We start from the raw sequence: 23773 nt of genomic DNA on the forward strand, positions 1-23773 counted from the left end.
CATAAGAATACATAACTCTTTCTTGCATAGCTTGCCCAGTTTGGAAGCAGGGAAGTAAGTTTGGAAGTAAGGGATTGAAAAATATGTATAGATATTTTTGTCTACGTATGAAATTTAGTGTATAAATTTTAAAATATTTTATTTAATTCTGCTACAACAGGTGAAGCATTTATAACTTTAGTTTAAATTTTCGTAAGGCTTTCAAAGAACTATTTTCAATATCATACCAGTAACACTCAATATCATACCAGTAACACTCAATATCATACCAGTAACACTCAATACCATACCAGTAACACTCAATATCATACCAGTAACACTCAATATCATACCAGTAACACTCAATATCATACCAGTAACACTCAGTATCATATCATAACTCCATTCATAGTGTTTAAAGAGTAAATGCATGAATTTAACGTAACGAAACTAACGGGTTAATGTTTGAAGTTATTTAGCTGCTTTATGTATAGCGTTCAACCCAAAATACATAAATTATATGACGCAGACAGTAATCTAGCATGCTATCACCTACAATCACATTCATTTTATTATAATTTCCTCACTGTGGATAAATAATATCCCGAATTTGTTCAACAGTGATAAAGTATTTTATTCAGTAAAGCAACTGTTTATATTCAGTTCATTTATATTACCTTCATGCTGAATGTTTCAAAATAATTTCTTAAAACAACTGAAATGTTCATGTCTTTGGTCAACTTTCTGAGACTTTTACTGCCTCCAAAACATTCAGACTGCACGAAATGTTCGTTGGCATAAGAAAACGGAAATCATTCAACACAGGTGGCTTTAAGCAAATATTACAGTTGCGCCATTCTTTGTCCAGCATTCGCAAGTATATACTTTTGTCAAGTGCATTCTTTTCATAATTACTCAACGTGCAGCATCAAGAATTAAACTGATAACAATTTCCTTCTTATATTTGATTTTTAATTTGTTTTTCTATTGAATTTATACCATTTTTCTTCTGTATATTTATTAGAAGTATATTCAGCTTCCAAAATTCGTATTGGATATTTTTAAAAGTACAGTACAGCAAAGGAGTGGGTACAGGATTTTAAACTAGAATAGTACAGTATTTTAAACTAGAAGTAGGTGGCAACAAATGGAATTTTTAAACTCTTACAACAGTGTTTGATTTCGTTTTGTAAATTGCCACTCGCATTTTTGGATCCAGAACTCGTTCATTATTCAAAGACATAATCATTTTATGGCCGACCTAAAACCGAAAATCATTTGGTATTTAGTGAAGAACCAGCGGAATCCAATGGATGCCGTTTTAATGAAATTAAATTATGTGCATTTTTTAAAACCCTTTCTTTAGTATTTCAAAGTTAAAGGATCCTTTAAAACTAAAAATTTTACATTAAAAGAACCTTTTTTTGTAGTGTTGTGGTTGCTACTGTGTAAGCATAATGTAGTAATAATGTTGATAGTGTTAGGAATCCCGATATTTAAATTACAATTATTAACTGAGTGTTAGATAGTGATAAGAGTTATTATTGGTTCTTTGGCCCCTGCATTTGAGAGGCCTTTATGACAAACACAACGCAGATGGCTAAACTCTCTTAACACTAGCCGTGAAATTATGACTCCTGCAATATCAGAGCATGCAGTCTCACACCTCGTAAAAGCTCGAAGACTACCAATATGAAGGGACAGCACGTTTGAATCTCTTGTCTTTGTGTGGTCCGCCGCACACTTAATAAATAAGATGTTCGTGATGAAACTGAGCAAATGTTAGAAGCATTACCAAAATATTTTAACTGGCAAGCGAATTTCCAAGAAACTTATAGATTAGCAAATGATATGTAGTAAGCATATTCATGAGATTAATTTTAATATAAAGACTTACGAGGAAATTTATATTTCATATCTCAAGGCTAGTCCCTGGGATTGCTTTTATAATTTCTGCAACATTAGTCTTAATTTTATAGTGTTTTCGATCACAAACAGAGAAAATATAGTTTTGAAGCTTCTGTTTATGATTTTATTACTGTTTACAAGCGGCTAAGTTGATAAGATCCCTGAACTCGATCCGGGTTAGCATTCCAGTAGATGAGCTGGCTACATGGGCACTTTTCCGGTCCTTCCCATGTGTAACCAGAACACGAGATAGTTTTCCACAGAAAGTTCTCCCCAAGGGCACCCCTCCCTTTATACTTAATGTACGTTTTTGCTTTTTAGTAAGGGGACAAGAAAATCTCAGAAAAGCTTTCACGTTGTTAACTCCAACTGCCATTTAAATATTCAAACATGTTTCTTTTCTTCTTTTTTTTAAATCTAATTTAACTGCTATGCAGATTTTGTTCATTTAACATGCTTTAATGTCCAGAAACTCACCTAAAATAAATTATGTGACTACTAGAATTATACCAAAAGCTTTACTAAAAGTTGCATTTTATTGCTTCGTTCAACTTTTGAAATTATATTTGCCTCAAAGTCAGAATTATTCATATATGCAGGAGGAGATTAAGTCACTTTTGCTGGAAATAGGAAAAGATTTTTCAGTGTAAAACGAGAAGTAAAATTAACTGTCTTTGTAATTATATGTGTTTTTGATTTTTATGTCGATAATTTTATATTCCAATTTAAAACAAAACAAAAAAAAAATTATCATCCTTTTCCGTCATATAAACCAAATTTTTCTTTAAACTTTTTAGTGAATTTTTTTTGCTTATTTTTTCTGTCCCCAAAATGTTTTCCCAACAAGTCCTTTGAATTCAAATCTCATGAAATGACTAAATAAGCTTTAACTTAAAATCAAATGAGAACTACTATAAACCGATTTAACGAAGTATTTTTGGTCACACGAGAATTCACTTTTCGATGGATATCCCTAGATTATCTCAGAGGAAAATTTGATAAAACAGCCCATTCAAGAGATGAAGCCTTTTTAACTTCTTGTATTTTACTATATCAAGCGTACAATGCTTCGGTTTAAAAAATGATATAACAGTAGTCTATTATTTTGCCACTGCATATAACTTCAGGAGAGAGTGAGAGATTGCTGCTTTTCTCATCTTCGTTGTCACTCGGTGTAACCTATAATGGTATTAAAGATGTAATCAAGCTGAACCGTGGGATCGGTATTATTTAATATCATTCATAAAGGAAAGTCCAACCGCTCCCACAATATTATTCCTGAACATGAAACAATGGGACATGAATTCCCAACACCCACGCCGCCTGCGGTCGAAGAGTTCACAGCTCAATGGTGTCGCTATTGTTCAAGTTAGGCTCGTGAGTTAACAATTTACCCGGTATGTGAATATTTTGAATATAACGGCACACAGGGTGGCAAGAAAAGTTAGCTTTGTGAATGTTATACATAGTGGTAATATGGCTGGTTTAACGTGACTGGCTTTTCAGTTTTCGATCACGATTGGTGGACAACACCCGTAGAATTGTATAAGAAAATGACGCGTATTCTTCTTGCTGCCACTCGAGCACAAGGTATTATTATTGCAATGAGTTTTTCCCGATATCCCTCTTTTCTCTTTATAAGTAATTTGTGCCTTGCACGTGCCATTAAGGTTTCGGAGAATTACGAGTAACACTTTTGTTCCATTCTTTCATGCCACTTTAGGTCACAACCTTATTGTGAAAAGACAGATGTTCTCCGCTGTTGTGGGAGCCTTGCACACAGCCCCGTTATATAAAAAAGATATGTGTTTTCTTACTTTCAGAATCTTTTCATGTGTAATATTAATTACTTGTACTTTATACGTAACATTAATTCTGCATAAGCTATGGTTCTTGGGGTGTTAAAACATTTTGAAAACTATCTCCTATACTTTGGACTGATGTGTCAAAGATTGATAAATCTTAATAAGCAAAAGCAAAGAGTTTATTTGTTTAGTCTTACACCTAAACATTTGCATATGAAAGTTGGGGGAAGAAGAAAAAAGAAAAAGAAATAATCCTAGTTATTTTGGGAAAATATTAAAGCACAGCTCCTATGCTGTCTTGTCATAGCAAGTGAAACGTAAACTCATTAGAAAAATGATGGTACTGAGTAGTCATATTACTATGATGGAGTATAATGTGATGACTGAAAATGCAACGGTAAAATGTAATGAATGAACCAGTTTCACCTTGGTTCTGAAAAAAGTCAGTTCTCTGTTCATGTTGTCTTTAAAATTGTCGACATCATTAAAATTCTGAAGATTTAATTTGTCTTTAGATGTAATTTTGTTTCAAACTAAATGTCAAGTAAATATTACCATGCTTCTCGTTCTAAGAGTTAATAAGCAGATCACTTCTTAAAACTTGAGCATTAAAATAAAAATTAATTTGTCTCGAATTATAAATGTTAGTAAATCATTAAAAGATCCAGACTTACATTAATATATGCAGTAGTGTATTAAATATAAATGACACAAATAAAAAGATAAAATTATCGAATTAAAATTAAATTCAAAATCATCAAATGGAACTGATACTCAACAACACGATAACTTCCTAGATTCAAAATAGTAATTACAGCATCATAAAACTTTTGCTGAAGTCAGTATACCCATTTCCACGTAGAAGGATGAGATTTAAGATGCTTTCCACTCAAGAGTAGCAGCAGTCAAGCGCTGAAGAGAATGTAACAAATGTCACAACATCAGATTCCTTTTGTTTTCTGTTCACCATCATGAAACTGAACTCTTCAGAAAATTGTATTCTATTTAGAACTATTTATCTTCTTTTAGTCCCACTATCATTTGAACGCATAGAATGCTTCTGCCTTTTTCTTTCTTGCTTTTGTCGAATTGAAGTCTTTGCAATTGCTTGGTTGATTCGAATTCATATCTACATATCTGAAACCACAAAGCAAATATATTTGTATCACTTTCGACATTTTTATTTAATTATATAACGCTATCAGGGCATTTATCATCCATCCAGCCTTTCTAATATGTTTAAGAGAAAGTGAATAATTGGTTATAAACGAAGAGAGATTATCGTAATGCAAGTCATACTACCTCACATTAATCTGAGCAAAGGTCCAGCCGTTTGGGGAAGAACCCCATTTTAAACTTTCCATTTTTTATATCACTAAAAGTGAGAAAATATTTATTCTTCCCTTAATTCATTCTACAAATTATCAATAAAAATTTTCATAATTCCCGCAAGTTTTACTTTAAACTTCATAACACCTCACTAACCTCAACCACATTATACAAGTAAAATTTAAGTATGTCACTGTTGAGAATTTAACAACAGGGATTTGACAATGAATAAATATTCTAACTCATCATATTTCCAGTACTGTGAAAAACTGAATGAAAGCAAATTGATGTCTCCTACATAACTCCTCAATAGCGGTACTTTCAACTTATGAATATTTGTCGACTGTACTATCGTCATAAAAATCATATTAATTTTTTTTTTTGCATCTTTGCATATGCTTCCTGAACTCTCTATTGCACGCAATTCACTTAACTTAAAAACCAACCTTTCATAAAAAATGATAATGTGTAACTTACATAAAAATATATTTTAAACTAAAATTCCATAGAAAGCCGAAGAATTGCTTAAACGTTTATAATCAGTTTCTTTACAGAATAAAATTCTGTAAGATATGGAAAGGAAACAGAAGTCATTAGAATATATTGCCCTTATAAACGTAGCATCCACTGAAAATATTTAAATTCGATAGTACGAAACCAACCGAATGCATATTGACTGTTCTAAGAACACATGTTATTCTTTAAATCATTCTTTATTCATTTTCCATAAAGACTTAAGACCAGATTACGTAAGAATTTGAATAATGAAAAATAAATGCGTGTATCAGTTAAAATCCTAGATGTAAAAGAAAAATATGTGTGATTAAGCGAAACGAAAGCAACAGATTAACATGAAATATTTCTTCTTTTAAGAATCTGTATAAATATAATGCTTTGGATTTAACTGTATTCAACAGTGCCCAACAATATGGTTCTTATAAAAATAAATTTTGCATTTCCGCAACATATTTCAAAACTGCCACTCTTTGTACAAAATTTCAACACGAAATGTCATCACTTTTTGAAAATTAGACTAAGATGATTAAATGAAACTTAATTTTGATAAGCTTAAGCTTGATTTTGGTAAGCTTAAGTTAAGCGGTTAAGACAAATAACTCCATAGCTATCTATCCGCTTAAGCGGGGATATGTTTTATTGGAGAAGACTATAAAACAAATTGGTTCCTGTTTATGTTATACCGAGGGAAACCATGAAAACATAGACATGCAGCCAGCCCTTTCATCATTTATCAAAATCTGGTAGAACTACTACTGCTTAGTGGTCTCATATACTCCACCACTAGTAGCATTACTTGAATTTTGATCCTTCTAAATGAGAGTTTTTACTTATTTTAGAGCATAACGTCTTGTCTAGGTATTGTATTGCCTAGGTGGCTAGCCTTTCAATGAGCTTCAATGTCTAAGTGGCTTGAGCCTCTCTCTTACCATGTCATTTTCGTGGTTTTCCCCATGTGTAACGTGTATAAAGCCAGTTTCCCTTAGAAAGTCCTCCACGAAGGCATCTCTCCCCTTAGGCAGATAGCCCTCGAGGCTTTGCCATAATCACACACACACACACACTTACCATGTCCAATACTCATGTTGAGGGTTACTAGAAAAAATTCTAAAAGTGATACAATCTTTTACGCTGCAGCATAACAAGCGTCAAACAGTTCCCTGTAGGAAGATATATGCTCTAGATATATGCTTATTGGCCACCATTAAATTAAATGTGTTGTTCTTATATTTTTTATATTTTAAGACAGAGTTCTTCTTTACAAAACAAGTATTGCCACTTAAAAGTTTTTATAACGTGTGTTCCTGTTTCTTTTCTTGTTTACTTTAATAACTAGATATATATTGTTTTTGATTCGAAAAATTTTATTACAGTGACGAAAGCATGTTTCATTGCCGGAAGTATCAATTTGGCGCATAGATTTCTTGGAGCATGTTGTCCTGTTACGAGTAGAACACATAGCGTTTATAGTATAGTCCTGTTACGAGTAGAACACATAGCGACATGTTCAATGTCCTTATATATTTATATTCTCAGACAGACTAATCACTTTCGAAGTGATCTTAGATAACTATCATGAGATCTTAGATAACTATCATGAGATCTTAGATAACTATCATGAGATCTTAGATAACTATCATGAGATCTTAGATAACTATCATGAGATCTTAGATAACTATCACTTTCGAAGTCATCTTAGATAACTATCATGAGAAGTTTCTCTGTATATTCTAAGTATCTATAATGCTCACAATATCTGCATATTGTAAGCATCTTCTCTGTCTCGCTACTTAAATTTGTAAGCGACACGGGTGTTTTATATGGACAATTTATGCCGCGTCGACAGATCAAACGAATAAATAGTAACTGAATAGTAACAGTGTTGATCTTCAATTCAACTAAAAGCTTTGTAGCTCCTCCTATTTAAAACAAAAACCGCAGAAAATGAAGAAGGTCGCACAAAGACTGACGAATAACGCTTCAGTTTTGAAGTCAATAGTATAAAATCGCACGTCTCCTACTATGATTAAATAGGAACTAAAAGTGAAAAAGAGGTCAGTGGCTACGACAGCTTAAAGGCATGTGATTTGTCTTCAGGTCAAAAGCTTCTGCGTTCAATTTCTGATATCTTGCAGCTTTTATGTTATTCTATTAGCAATTATCCATTTTCAGAATTTCATGAAAATAAAGCATTGGCTACTAACAGATACGTATCATAATTTAAAATGAAACTGCATTAAAGTGCTTTTCGTAGCAAGCTACTGCACAGTCAACAAAAAAATCTAAAATATTTAAATAGGAATGAGAAATGAGAAATGGATGACTTTCAAAGGCAATATTCATTTCTCAGCTGGTGAGTTCTCTCTCTCTCTCTCTCTTTTTTTTTTTTTTTTTTTTTTTAAGAACTACCGATATTTTAAACTCCACCAGAATATTTCATACGACCATGATAAAACCTTTTCATCGCCAAAACTTTGCACCCTTGGTTTATTTATCACAACCCTCTCCGAATTTTTCTTCCCATGTTCTTATTCTTTGTATTTCAGGCCCACCCTTCAGCTTAGAAATCAGAGGGTGGAATTATGCCTCTTCTTTACGCCCTTCCACGTACAACAGAAAGAAGCGTGATACAAAAACATGTGGTCAAGTCTATTCGGAATGCATCTCTTTTCTATGCGCGAAAGTAAAAAGATGTTTCCTGACCTATTTTAATTGCCTCGGCATGCAACGAAAGTATCATGCAAGGATAACACAGTGTAATGCATTTTATTATATTGTTTCGTTTTCTTTGAGGCTAGATGATGTGTTCACGCCTTGCTTTTGACCATTTACGTGATAATCCAAATAACGCGACAGTTTATACTTTAACTAACATTCACGAAAACGTGGTCATATGATGCGTTTGAATATTTTAACGTCTTATAACTTCCTGGAATTCGTTTTAGTGTCAAAACCTATTTTTTACACTGAAGATTCTATTAACCTATTGATATTCAGGTGTTCTGATCCTTTCAAACCTAGCTAATTCATACTTTGGTACACGTTTTGAAGAATTAAGAAATTCATGTCATTTTCCAATATTGTATCCTTTCCTTTTCTTTCATTGAAAGATGTCTTAAATTAGGAGTAATACTAATCATCAACAACGCTACATTTAATTAATTTCCAAAAATTGCATTAATTTTGAAGTATCATTCATTCTTAATTTCGCCATCATTTTCCGCAGAAAGATTCGATAATTTTCCTATGTCCTCAATTCACCAATTTTGTGGGAACAGTTCATTGGATTTATAAGTGGAAAAATCTTTTCCTCTTTTAGCAGGTAACATATTTATAATAACATTTACACTGATAATAAATTCTTATCAATGTAAAAGTTATGTATTATAAGCATATTTTTTCTGGTATTACATGTCCGTTCCTCCTAAATTCAGTTCCGCATTTTATGTTCAGTTATTTTCTGAAGAATTAAAAATATTCAAAACTAATTGCAAGGGAGAATAAGCCGTCATATCTATGTCAGTCAGTTATGCGCAGTTTAATAATTATCTAACTAGTAAATAGCATTGCTCTTGATTGCCCAAACTGTATGCCTTAGAAATTTTGTAAAATAAGCTATAATTTTATTCAAAACATTTTGGAAATCAAGTGATAAGACATTACTTTCTACAAGTAATGAGATGTGAATTTTTATTTATGTGTCCTATTCGTCGTTACATTTCTTTCTTCCGACGATGACGGTTACATATTTATTATTGTTATTCCATTACTAGAAACTTGAGACATTTAAACAGGTAAGCAAAAAGAGAAACATAGTGAAATATATAAAACAAGCAGAATTTACCAAAGTGAATGTTTTTGAAGCAGGATAGGAATTTTACATGAAGTAAAGTATTAAAATGCGTTATAACCCAATGTTTATAACCCTGAAATTCTTTCTCTGACGCCGTTATGAGAAGATTACTAAACTGTTAGCTATCTTGTTGGTTGTGTGAATGTTAAAGCAACCCACTTATCGATAACCGATAGACTTTAATTCTCCTGTAAACATTTTATTGATTTGCTAACATCGAAAAGGAGACTTTTTATAAATTCTCTAAATAATATGAAGAGAGCACCTTTTGCGATATGTTAATGAAAATAATACCACTGCAAGAAATCTAATGAGAAAAATCTAGCTTGACAATAAAGTGGAAGCAGAAAAGTACTTAGTTCTAACGCTGTGACACTAGCCTCCATAAAACCTATGTATGGAAATGCCTTTTTTAACAGCTTGCAGTTTGTTATATGTACAATTTTTTTTCAAAGCATTTCTGATTTGATTTGGATGCATTTCTTTGTTTCTTATACTTCTTAGAAGAATAACTAATTCATTAATTTGATTCAATAAAGTAATAAACTCGTATTAAATAATACTTTTTTAATATTTTAAATGAAGCAAAAAGATATGTAAATACGCAGTACCTCAACACTAAGAGAAGAATATCTGCATATCTTTCAAGATTATCACATATCACTGACGAAGACGAAGTAAATGTGAGATGATGTTATGTGCAGTGTAATTAAATAGTAAATGTTTTTATATTTTGTCCTTTAGTAACTACAGCTTTCATTTCATTTATATTTTGGATATGTTATCAGATCTATGCACAAAACAGTAGAAAAGAAAAAGATACCACCATAGAAGTTAAGAACCTCATTTGAAAGCATAGAATAACTCCACCTTTCTCTGAAGTGCTATTCGTCAAAGCAGTGCTTTTTTTTTTTTAATTAGAAAATAAATTCCTTCTTCCCCGGACAGCATGCCAAGAAATTTCCGGCAGTCGTCATGGCATTAGCGTAATCTGAAGGCTTTCATTTTCCTCCTTGTCAAAAATCAGACACACTGAAAGGTGCAATTTGCATATAACGATATTCATACTTTGTCTAAATGCCATGATAGACCTAGAGGAAATTCCATTCCTAAAAAATTACCTGATTTCCCGATATCTATTCCTCGAAAAGAAAATGTTTGATCCGCTGAAACCTAAAATTAACAACATTGTGAACATACCTCATATAAGACGAAGCAAAATAACTTTATTGAGTTAAAAATGTTTCAAACTATAGTTCATGGACATGGTCACACTTTTCCTTTGATTAATTTTCTTACTGCTGTTGCACTGTAATTGAAAATCATTTTAATTCTATTCTATAAATGCTTGTTTTGTTATTTGTTTTACATTCAGTCGTATAGATAAATTAGTTGGCGCATAAAAGTATGAAATGGCAGAATACTGATTTCGCTTTAATTTCAAAATTATGGTATTTAAAATTAAAACTTTGGTTAATTCAAGGATCTCAATATGATAGTTGAAGATTCATTACCTAGTTATTAAGCCAAAACCATGTCCACCCTTATATACTAGTAAAAAGTAGATACCATTACCCTTACATACTAGTAGTCCTAATATATCCTAATCAGGTAATTTCTGCGTACTTTTGTGCAATAGATTTTCACCAACATACCTTCCAAAGGTTAAATATTGCCTAGATTTAGCCTGCAAAATCTACACGTTGCCTGTTTAATGCACCAAATCTGTAACTCAGGTTTATTTGACATAAATTTGATCAAAGACTCATAACCTGAAAAGATAAGGATTTTCCAGTATTACGATATTTTTAGTAATTTGAAACAATATACAAAGTGATACCAAAAATTAAGTGAAATAGGTTTTTGACTTCTTATTGGCACAGCAGAGGATAGGATAGCAATATTGTTAAACACTGTCAATTTGATCTGAATTTAAGTAAAATTAAAAAAATTAAAAAAAAGGGGTGGCTACATGGAGTTTTCGGGATTTTCCCTTATGTAACGTGAAAGCAAGTCAGGGTCCCTTAGGCAGGCAATTACAGGCCTCTGCAGACTTCCCTTCCTTTACAAAATTGCCCTCGTATGGTTTGTCATATGACAACCATCCGACTTAAAAATCAAGATGCAAATTTATATCAGTAAGTGAAGCAGCGGACATGTTATATCAACTATTTTAAAGCATTTCAGTATATATGTAAGTAATTTCACTGTTAGTTCGTTATAAAGCAGGTTCCCGTTTTAATCAAAAATGGGCGGAGAAGAAGAGAAACGTTTGTACTTTATAGCCGAAAGATTATTCATTCTAGCGATTTAGATATTCTGAGTGAATTAAACTCATTGCACTCTCATGAGAATTCCAAAATATTCAAATTCACGTTTAGGAAATAAGAAATAACTTTTATCAAAATTTCAAATATGATTCGCATATGTTAAATGCTATTGCTTTAAGATACTTTAAATACTTTAAAATACTATTCCTTGACTTGGTTTATCATGAATATCGCAGATAGATCGTCATTTTTAAAGAGAGAGGAAACTGGCAAATTGCCTTAACCAAATGAATTTTTGAGCTACAAGTCTAAAACAGTGCACGTCTAAAGATCTAAACATTAAAAAATAATATAATTAGCATTTCTTAATCTTATCGCTTCAAACTTTTAAAAAAGACGTGTAACCAAATGACACACAGTTGTTTGTGAATAATTTTAATTGCATAATTTAAAAATTATGCCAACGGTATAATATATTTTGAATAGCAAATAAAATAAAATCTGTACTACAGACTGAAGTGAGCTCTTTTGGTGCATTGCTTAAAAAAGCATTCTTTGAAATTATACATATTATGCAGATAAAAGCATGTCACATAGCTCTAATGGTGTTTTTTATCTAACTGTTATAAGTTTAATTTGAGTGCTTAATTTGTTTTCAAAGTGAACAAGTGCTGGTTCCCATGTCCATTATCGCCATGAAAACATCCCATCTTTCTAAGAGATAATCTTAACCTGCTTTGTCACAACTGATTAAACTGTTATTTTCAGTTCATATGTTAGCTTTCAATTTCTTAAAAAACAAAGCAATTTAAAACATCGCAGTTTATTAAAAAAGTAATTTTATCATCCTCCTACTGTTGAATATATTTGCCAAAAATCAGTTGCTATTACACTGTAGGGTTTCCCTTATTTTGCATAACAAATTTATTTTAAGTTTGATACCTTAACTGAACTTCTCAACTTCCCCTCACATTTTCTCGCCATGATCTAAATTTAAAGTTAAGTGAAGAGCGTATTTAAACGGGTGAATCTCTGAGTTTATTCAGAGCGTGTTCACGTTTCGTTGTTGTTTCGCTGTTACGTTAGTAAGCCTGTTGGCCATTTCGAATTATCATAACGCCTGTTAGGTTTTTTTTTTTTTTTTTTTTTTTTTTTTTTTTTTTTTTTTTTTGGTGAGTCAACCTGTTAGTCAACCTTGACCCTTGACTTGAATAATATTCTACGTTTTTAGTTTCACCGCAAGTTTGACGGTGCCATTGTAACGCACGAATATCGTGTCTTTCTGTTAACTATTTTGAATTTAATAAAGGGTTATTTTCACCCTTCTTCTGTGCTGGTATTTATTCGAGAATTCGCCAGTTTCGAGAATTTGAGAATTAGCCAGTTTCCAGAATTCGGAAATTCGCCTGTGCAAGAATTTGCCAGGTTCATTGTAGGATCTAATTTAGTTTATGTGGAAAAACAGAGAACGACCCTACAATATTAAGAAAAAAAGTACAGTCACAAAAGTTTTATAAATAAAAGTTACTTTCATAAAAAGGCCTCTAGAAAAATGGATAATTTGTTAACATAAATACAAAAATTTGAGAATTTTTAAATAAACACACTGGTGCGCAAAATTAAGAGAATTTGCGAATTATGCCTATTTTTACGAAAAGTGTTCAATCAAAAGTACTAATTATGCCGCCGAAGAATTATGCGAACATTCAGAGTCAGGTAAGTAAGCGTAAATGTGCATGTCCCCGGAGTTGTGATTGTGGGGAGTGGGTATAAGTTCAGGAGAGGTTTCCGGCGATTTGTTTGCGTGTACTGCTTTCCAACATTCGCCGTGTTTCTCGGTAAATTTTATAAGGTATCGGTTAAATTTAATTTCCATGAACGCAAGGATGACGGAATAAGATGCAACATTGTCGGTAGATTGGAGGCAGGCCAGTCACCAGCGCAGATGACTACAGAGTTCAACAGAACTCCCAGTGTCGTCTGCAGTTTGTGAAAACAGTTTCAGGACACCAGAAAGACCACGACAAGGTCGACCAACATCCACAACGACGAATGAGGGTGGGTATTTAGCACTTTTAGCGCGGCGACACAGGACTTCAATAACTCCACATCTCTCCCATGGGCTGTATGTTGGCAGTCGATATACATAGTCTATAGTTGCTTGAAGGCTTCATGAGATAGGGCTGCATGCCAGAAGACCCGCTGTTTGCATCGCGCTCACTGCAACACACAATAGAGCGCATTTAACATGGTACAGATAACTTGCACCTCGGACCAGACTTCAGTGGATCACGGTGCTTTTTACAGATGAACCGTGATTCAGCCCGTACACTGATTCTCGGCGTACCTGTATCTTGGGAGAGCCTGGAGCAAGATACCATCCCTCCTTCATCAGAGGAAAAGTATCACTACGGTGGTAGAGGTGTAATGGTTTGGGCAGGCATTACGGTGTACCGCCGCATATCCCTGCATATGTTTCACAAAGGTTTCCTAACTGATATGAGGCGTACAGAGTGAACCGTAGAACCCTATGTTCGACTTTTCAGGGGGCAGTTGTCCCACGTTCGTGTTAATGGACGACAACTGTTGTCCACATAGGGCTCAGCTGATCTACGATTACCTGGAAAGTTAGGATATTCCGCGCATGTATTGGCCAACCAAATCTCCTATATAATTGCCTATATAGCATGTCTGGGACGTTCTTGAAAGAGCAATTTCATCTCCCCCTCCGAGAACCATTCTGGAGTTGAAAACTGCTTTGCTAGAAGAGTGGTATCGACTGCTACAGGGACTCCACAACTGCCTTCTGACCACTATTCCGTTACGTTACACTACCTGTTTGGCTGTGAGAGGGGACCATACCTCATATTAGACTCATTTCCAGTTCAGTTTTTCTTACCACAATGTGGATTTTAGACATCCTAAGCTATGAGCTTTATTGATAATTATACCCACGCAAAATGACTTTTGCATGCTGTATCATTTTCTCTATTGTAAATGTATATTCATACTTAATTTCATTGAAATCTTTCCGTTAATTTTTCAGAAATATGACATTAAGAGCAAATTTTCTTAATTTGCAACACGAGTGTGTAAGAGAATAAAATTGCATCCTATGTAAAAGATTATATGCACGTCTATATTCTGATTCTTCTCAGGGAATCTACATTTAAATTAACTATACTTAATAATACTTCACAATTAATGTTGAATTTCCAAATATGTTTATTTGCGTAGTAGGTTACTTAGGACATCTGAATATAAAATTTAGTTTTACTTATCTTTTTATGAGTTTATCTAGGATTCAGAAACATGCACAATTTGATTAAGAATAATTATCCAAATTTTTATGTAAATTTCTTGACCGTTCTTGTAAGAGAAATTTTTTAATTAATCATTAAAATTTTAAATATTTAATGCATTATTTATTATAGTTTACATATTTCTTACATTGTCTGCATCAACAAAGTTTCCTTTCATCAAATTTATTAGCTGAACAATAACTTCAAGTTTTATTTAAGCTTAAATTGAATTAGAAATTTGAGAAACATCGCCATCCGATTATTTGCTTGAGTGTGCTCAAACGTGAAACGATTTTTCACACCAATATCCGCGTATCAGCTTTGAGAATGTCTGCTTCAATGGTCTGGGTGTGAATATCTGATTCGAGGTGTCGTGAATGTACGTATATCTTTTCATCAGACAGTATGCCTGAAGCGCATGAAGTCGGGTTGCAATCAAGAAGGAAAAACATAGAATGTTAAGTGTATTTTATCCTTGGATGACATACGGAAAAGACTGATTAGTCTTGAAGATTGAGCAATTAATTTTCAGAAGTTTATCTTGAATCCGGATATGCCAATCGCATTCAGTGAAGTTTTTATTCTGAAATATGTAAATTAAGGATTGCGAAGGTACTTTGAACTTTTTTACTGTCGCAAGTAACAGAAAACGTTTCTTATCATCTAAATGTTTTAAAGTTAGCTTTTGATTCTATTCAAACTAATCACGCTCAAAGAAAGAAGTGCGAATGATTATTCTGACAGAGGCAAATTTAAGTGAAATACATTTATCAGAGAGCAGAATATAGTTTTAAACTTTAATAGTTTACTTATGCACTAACTGATTTTAATATTACAAGAGCATAACACATCAATTTTCGCTACTTTTAAAACTGATGCGAACTAAAATTGTCATATCTAAAGAAACAGATTCGTTTGCTTCTGATACAAAAAGAATATATTTATTTCGTATATTATTGAAGTATTAACCATCGTTATTTATCATAAATATAAAATACTAAAATTCATATAATTGATAACTGATCTTTTATTAATTTAAACATTAATTAATCTGAAAACCGAATAAACTTGTATAGTTAAAAGTTACGTTTTTCCGTTGTACGTGAGGAAAATATTAAACATATCCATACAGACTGCCCTTTGTGTTCCCAGAAAGAGAAGCTGGAATGAAGCTGCAATTTTTCTGGGGTCTAATCCAATAGTTCACTAATTGGGCATGTCTTGATTTAATGTAATTCCAGGTATTCCTAATATTAAAAACATGTAAATATACGTATATGAAGAAAAAAGGACAGTATATTCGAAAATTAAAAATAATTATCATATGTTTTCTTCTCTTTAATATTTCCTTTATATTTTTATTGTGTACACATAAAATCAGTTTACAGAAAGTTTGAACATTTTGTGCCTCATTGACGTTTGGGAAATATTTCGTTACATAATTTTATTAGAAATTTGACTTCTTTCTTAATTTCATGGGACATTTGGAGAGATTACGAGAAATTACTTTTAGAATATTTAAAGAATAGCTGCATATCCCAAGCCCCTTTCGAAGAATGAACATTATTAATCTAGGATTTAGAAACTTCTTTAAGAGCTTTAGTAGATATTTTTGATTATTTTAACTAACATTTTTAGTGTTTTTCCTGTAAGGGCTCTATTAACTTTTGAATGTATTTATTTCTTCTTTCTGAAGTGCTTCTAAAATGCTGAATGCACAACATGCGGAGTGCTTTCAGTACATTTAACAGTTCATGAATAAGAGATAGAGGAATAAAACCTAAGACATAAGACTCTTATATTTATTTTTTTAATTTAATAAAACTACACAACTCATGTTGCTTCTTGTAGAATTATCAGAACACAAAGGTTTAGGTAAACTTAAGTAAAGTACAAACTGATATGGAAAAGTATCCCGTATGTTATGGCTCAAACCTACGAATCATGTGAGCAAATACGGTTAGCAGAAGCTAAAACTGGTTTAGATTAACCTAGAAGTTGGGTAAAAATAGTTCAAAAGCGGTCAACAGTCACTGCCGTAAACTCTGTTTCTTGACTTCAAAAACTCTGTTCCCATACAAATTAACTAATTTGCATCCTGGTGGGAGCTGGCAAAGTAGAAGTGACAGTATAGATAAAAATAATAAGGCAATGGATTAACAAATTTAACACCTTGCATCTTTAGTTTAAATGTGAAATGAAAAATAAGTTAGTGATTATTTGCGGTGTTAAGCTTGAGGATCGTTACTAGGCGTTACAGCTCATTGAGCTACACATAAACTTTATTATCCCGTTCAGTAATCATTCTCAGAAAGCAAATTAAAGACGGATGCTTATCCTCTGTATTAATACGCTGAACAGAAAATACTGATTTAGGATATTACAATATTACCCTGCCCTCCAAAAGTTAAGGAACAGCATGTTTTTCAAAGCTCACCATTACAAAAATGTCAGTAACGTTTAAATTCACATTCCATATGCATAACAGTAACGAATTTTAAGAAAATGTATGAAAAAACAATAGCTATCATTTTTATTTTATAGAAATGAATACTTATATAGGAGTTGGAGAAGAAATGCAAAAATTGTATTTTTTGTTCACAAGTGCTGATCTACAGTTGTTATTACAATTTCGTGGACAATATCCAGGAGAGTCTATCAATGTCCAGGCGAAGTCGTTTGCCCGATTTGTTGAGGTGGCGGACGATCGAATGGATGGAAATGGGGATGTCACAAGCTGATGCTGCAACACGTCTCAATGTCTCTTGTAGTGTGGTCCACCGACTAAGGAATCAGTTTGAATCCGATGATTATGTGCCTAGAAGACATGTTCCAGGCAGACCTAGAGTTCCAACACCTGTGGGAGACTGTTATTTAGCTATTTCGGTCCGAAAAATGAGTAACATTATTGTGCCTCAGCTCATGGAAGATCATTTAGTGGCAACACGAACAAAAATCTCAGCTACTACAATGCGCAAACGCCTGCACAGTACAGGTCTGTACGTAAGACGACCAATTGTTTGTGTCCCTTTCACCCGAGAACACAGGGTTGCTCTTTTATATTGGTAAAGAAACCATGTCTCCTGGACCAGTCAACAATGGGCTTCTGTTCTCTTCACAGGCGAGTTCATGTTCACATTGGAGAGTGATTCAGGTCGTCAGCTGATCTGGAGGGAGCAACGCGCCAGATACAACCAATCCCACATTGTGGAAAGACACAGTTAGAGAGGCGGTGGAATAATGGTTTGGGCTCGGATCTCTCTCGGTGGTCACACTGACCTGCATGTGTTCCATGGAGGAACTTTCGCCAGTGTGAGATATCGAGACGAGTGCCTTGATGAATATGTCCGCCCATTGCCGCTGCTATTGATCCTGGATTTCTTCTGATGGACGACAATGCGCGACCGCACCCAGCTCGGGTTGCTGAAAAATATCTTGAGGGTCATTGTATGGAGCGGATGGACTGGCCAGCTCAATCTCCAGACCTGAATCCGATAAAACATCTTTGGGACTACCTTGGGAGACAGGATGCTGCTTTATGTCCTCCTCCAAAGTGATGAGCTTGAACAAGGTTTACTCCGTGTCTGGTCGTTGCTACCCATTTCACTGACCGACAACTTAATTGACAGAATGGAACATCGCTGGCGCCAATGTACTCCAGCTAGGGGTGGACACATTCCTTATTAGAACGCACTTTTGTAATGTTACTACCCCATTTTTCCTCAAACATTTGTGATATACTGTTTTTCCAAGACCGGACTTCTCTGCCAAGAGCGCAATTTTTTGTTGCAATTCATGTTTGTGTTGAACTTTAGAAACATTCTATGTCACATTCATTAAAGAACTGTTTATGTCCTGTAAATTTCTTGTTTCTATATTGCTTCATTCTCAAATTAGACACCAAAAAACTTGCTGTTTCTTAATATTTGGAAGGTAGTGTATTTAAAGACCGATAAAATGTGTAGTCATGAATAACTTTCTGTGCAACTTTTATATCGAACGTGTATAATACATTATTCAGTTACCGATACCGTATTCGAATAGTTTGTACTATAGTTAGATAGATTGTATATAGAGAGATAGATAGATAGAAAGTTTATCAGTTTCTTACAATAAATATAAAAGGTACTTTTAAACTGTGATTTGCACGAATGAATTTCTAAAATAGTTATCAAAGAATCTTTCATTATACGTATGCAGTGATTTTATTTATTCAGTTAGTTTAAATATTTTGTCAAATCAGAGCCATCCTTGTGGAAAACCGCATGTTTTATTTATCAGTACTTTTTGCCTACAGTCAGCTCCTAACAGCTTCGCTAGGCTACTTAGCTTAATATTATAGACATAAAATGTCTTTTCCTTTTAAATTTCTCTGATTTTGGTTGGCTTATAGAGGGCAAGTGAAATCTCTTCAGTGATTTACAAAGGCTCTTTTTTTCCATGCGCTTCAAATTAAAAGGTAAATATTTGAATCTAAGCTTTTGATAATTACTTTACGTTCATGCTATCCACTTTGCGGGAATGTCAAGGTAAGTGATTTTTTCTCTGCTTTTATAAGGCATTATAGCGTGAAACCAATCACACCCTCTCATTCCCAAAGTTCGCACTTTAATTTCAGTTCGCATTATTCGAAGAGTTGCAAATATCATTCATTAATTTTGGTTACATATCCACATAACTAGTACATTGCATAAAAACTACATATTATAATTAACTTTTAAACCGCCGTATTTAAGAAATGTAAAGATTTCATTTCTATAGAATAAAATGGGAAGGGAAAATTCATGATCACTAAACTGAAATTTCATAATATAGAGGTAATTGACAAAATATGCAATACCTGCATTTTTTATGCCATTTAAAATCCGCAAAATATTATAAGAAACACATTAAACACATTGTAATAGTTTCATTGGATCCTGAGAATCTTACTTTCCATATATGTAAGGTAAATTGCGAAATCTGTTCTGAGGTATTTCGCTAATATAAAAGGGTTATTACATTTTGAAGTATGCATTTCACACATTTAGGAGATCATTACTCACGATAAACCGCTACTATAAGCATTAAAATTTTATTACTTCTATTTATTTGTGGTACAATTTTAAAATGAACATTGAGAATTTTTCATTTTCAGGAGAAAAATGTTACACGTTTCCTAAATTTTGCGTAAAACAAAACGCTTTATTTGCAGTAACAGAAGCTAGGTCTTCCAGACTGTTTTTCAGTTATGTTATTATAATATATTTCGTAATTTACAGATCTAACATCTGTTTTTTATACATTTAATGAATCAGTATGTGAAGTAGCATCCTTAGTGCATTTTTACAAAACACACACATTGCAAAACTAAACAACATAGTTCTAAACAACATAGTTCTTCTGTTTATGTTCCTCTATAACTTGTTTCATTTATGCATAGATGGAAAATCTTCCCTGTAGAATTTTAAACGTCTCATGTCTCTTAGAGATGATTTGTTAAATACTGTCTCCCAAACTTTAACATGTTTAAGCTTTGGAAAGACAAATTCACTAAGGGAAAGAATTATTTCTTGAAATATTTTCTCCCCCCCCCCCGATAAAAAGCAATAACCATCTATTTTCAGGAAGATTACTGAATAATGAAGTTGAGTTAAACAAAGTAACATGCGCGAAAAGATTTAAGGAGAAAATATATACATTTTCGCACACAAATACGTGTAAAAAACAAGGAAATAACTATAACATCCACACGCGCACACAAATAAACGGAAATGTAAAAAGGAAACACTTAACAGTTAAAAAAAACTACTTCTATGTGATTATTACAACATGAACAACGCGTATAGCAAGCCATGTAGAAAACACCCCGTTTTTCCCTAATCGGTTTTGCAATGAAACAATAATTCCGCAATCGTTTAGTTCGATTTAAACGGATCATTTCTTTTGACACATTATTATTCTTTATTGATAAAAGGTGTTTTTTCCTACAAGGCATTAATAAGTTTCACTCTAAATCCTTGTTCCTTCGTGTCTAGATGCTCAGGAAGTTAAGTTTTGGTCTGTTTACTTCTGAATAATAAAGATAAGCTTTTGAATAGACGAGAAAAAAAAGTATTGGAAGAAAATTTAAAATACGATTAAGATAGCAATCATTACGTAGTGGGAATTTCAAACCTGTGAGTTAACGCATATGTTTCGGCTTTTTTAATTTTTTACTTTTATCTTATATAATTGCACTTTCTCGAGCTTATTGTTCGATTGTTATCATAGGTCCTTTATTTAAAAAGAAATAACTAAACACTCTAAAAAATTTTAAATCTTATTGTAATCGTACATAAAATGGTATACACTTGATGAAAAGAATGTTCTTAAAAATATGCATTTCCAAATACTCTTCCATTGCGTTAAAAAAAAGAAAGAGGGAGAGAGAAGAAGCGGAAAAAAAAATAATTTATTCTGTATTTTTGTAGAAACCAACTAATGATTTTTTACATCTGCTTTGCAACGAATCTTAATGCAGTTATTTGACATCTTGTTTACTATTAAACCTTATTTCACTTCCTAGTCACAGAAATACAGCTGTTTTATTTATAGGCAACACTTCATTTTCTCTCTTTTATGCTTGGAGGGGAGTGAGCATACGGATTTAGAAATGTAACAAACTGAAGATATTTCGCGTAATAAAGTTTCATGTGTTATTACCCATTTTCATTCATGATAACCATTAAAAGTATTAGATAATTGTTATCTTGAATAAATGAGGAATGAACCATAGTGATAAAGGTTTCCTTTTTTAGACAATCTGACGTAGGGTTTCGGTACTTCCTTGAATCTCCAATATCCACCAGCCAACGACGAGAAGACGACCGAATAACTTACATCAATAAAGGTAAGTCCAATGGAAATTTAAGACCTAATTTATTTGAGCCTTTTCGCTATGCCGGTTCTGGTCTCCTTGCTGAGCACTTTCTTATTTTCTCTTTTATTTGGATCGTCAAGAAGAGGGCTGAAGAATCTAATCGAATGAAACAGTTACTAGAAAATATTAAGTTGCATATAATTTGCTAGAGGATAATGTGCGCAAATTGCTTTCAAACTTGACTGATGATTAAACCAAACTTAACTGATGATTAAACGAAACTTAACTCATGATTAAACCAAACTTAACTGATGATTAAACGAAACTTAACTCATGATTAAACCAAACTTAATTGATGATTAAGCAGATGCAATATGCAAGCTAAAATGTATTCAGTGTCAAATATGAAAACGGTTATTGTCAGAAACAAGAATAGTAATAACTTCTTCCATCCTCTTTTCGTGCATATGATACGTATAAAACATTTTTTGTGAACATTCTACTTCGAGAAAAAAATGTCTAATTTGGAAGCTGCTGTAATCGTTAATGTAATTTTATTAAGGATTAGTTATGAATTCTAACGCGGAGACTTGAATACTAATAAGTTAATAGCTGAGTTTCGTAACTAGGTTTCCTGCAGATAGCTTATAGGTTCGGCTATAGCAAACTTCCATTTAATTTCAATTTACTTACATCATTATGATTATGAATGTAAAATAATCCATGAAATTCAAATCACAGTATCTTCATATACTCATATGCATGCTGATGCGACATGCATAGATATAGATACATAAGCTCCTTTTGCTTTTGACAGCTATGATTATATTTGATCTATTATCTAATCATGTTACTTCAACATACTTAAAGTGAATTCGTAAATATGAAATAGGTATTTCAAATAAATTGTGGCGTTAATGCCCTAGTCCACACATTTTTACTTCCATGTTAGTATTTTTCCATCTTGCGATTGTACTTGTAGGTAGTAATTATACATTTTTTTTTCTTTTATAAGCTTCTTAGATCCCTGCACATAGATTCATAATACATAATGCTCCAAACGAGAATGCCAATGTCTTATTACTGAAGTATATTAAAAGAATTTAATATTACCATCAACATAAATTTTCTTTCTATCGGTGACTTTTCATCTTAATAACAGGGCCCACCAGCGGCCGAGCGGTAAAGTCGCTGAACACTGGTAGTTCGGTCCGAGGTTCGAATCCCGCGAACGGGCTGGCTGCATGGGCGTTTTCGTGGTTTTCCCCATGTGTAACGTGTATACGAGCCAGTTTCCCTTAGAAAGTCCTCCACGAAAGGCATCCCTCCCTTTAGGCAGATAGCCCTCGAGGCTTTGCAACAATCACACACACACACATCTTAATAACATGGTAATAGTTCATGTCGGCTTATAATCGCAATTATAAAATAAAATATAAATATTTCTTGTTGTTTTCTGGCTTATTATAAAAAAGAAGTCTTGCTAAGTATACTGATTTTTCAATTCAGAAGCCAGTTTCATCTGACTAAATAAGAGCGTATCAGAATAACTGTAGATAATTTGAATGCATTTGTCAATATATGTACGTAATTTTGTGATTAAAATGTACCAATATTTTTTTTCTTCTGTTTCGAGTGAATTTTCTTCATTATAATATTTCTTATTATATAAAGTTACTTTAAATTCCTAAATTCTTTCTATCTGTTTCAGAGCATGTTATCAGCATTTGATGCATTTAAAATTTGAAAATAATTTTAAGTATTCAAGTATCCTTAGCTATTTCATATTTTATAATCAGGTAGTTAAGGATACAGGAAAACGAAGCAAAACTTTGAAAGATAAAATAAGGAATATGAAGAGTGTACACGTAGTTTGCTATCCAGCTGATGACGATGTATACCTCAGGTTTATTCAGTAATAACTCTGCTATTTCGCAGACAGCTTTAGCAGCGGATAAACATAGAAACTG

The 23773-nt window shown here is 32.9% G+C and overlaps 1 protein-coding gene across 3 annotated transcripts in view; it reads left to right on the forward strand.

Moving 5' to 3' along the window:
- The window catches only part of LOC118188230 (protein grainyhead-like), a 285114-nt gene that overhangs the window by 120590 nt on the left and 140751 nt on the right, over positions 1-23773 (forward strand). For all 3 annotated transcript variants that reach the window (XM_085806975.1, XM_085806973.1, XM_085806974.1), the window contains one exon: positions 21742-21833. In XM_085806975.1, coding sequence (XP_085663101.1) covers positions 21742-21833 — 92 coding nt within the window. The remainder of the gene's footprint in view (positions 1-21741; positions 21834-23773) is intronic.

Source organism: Stegodyphus dumicola, chromosome X1 (assembly GCF_044657685.1).
Source record: "Stegodyphus dumicola isolate Sdum_Otavi_A_Nest chromosome X1, ASM4465768v1".
Lineage (NCBI taxonomy): Eukaryota > Metazoa > Arthropoda > Arachnida > Araneae > Eresidae > Stegodyphus > Stegodyphus dumicola.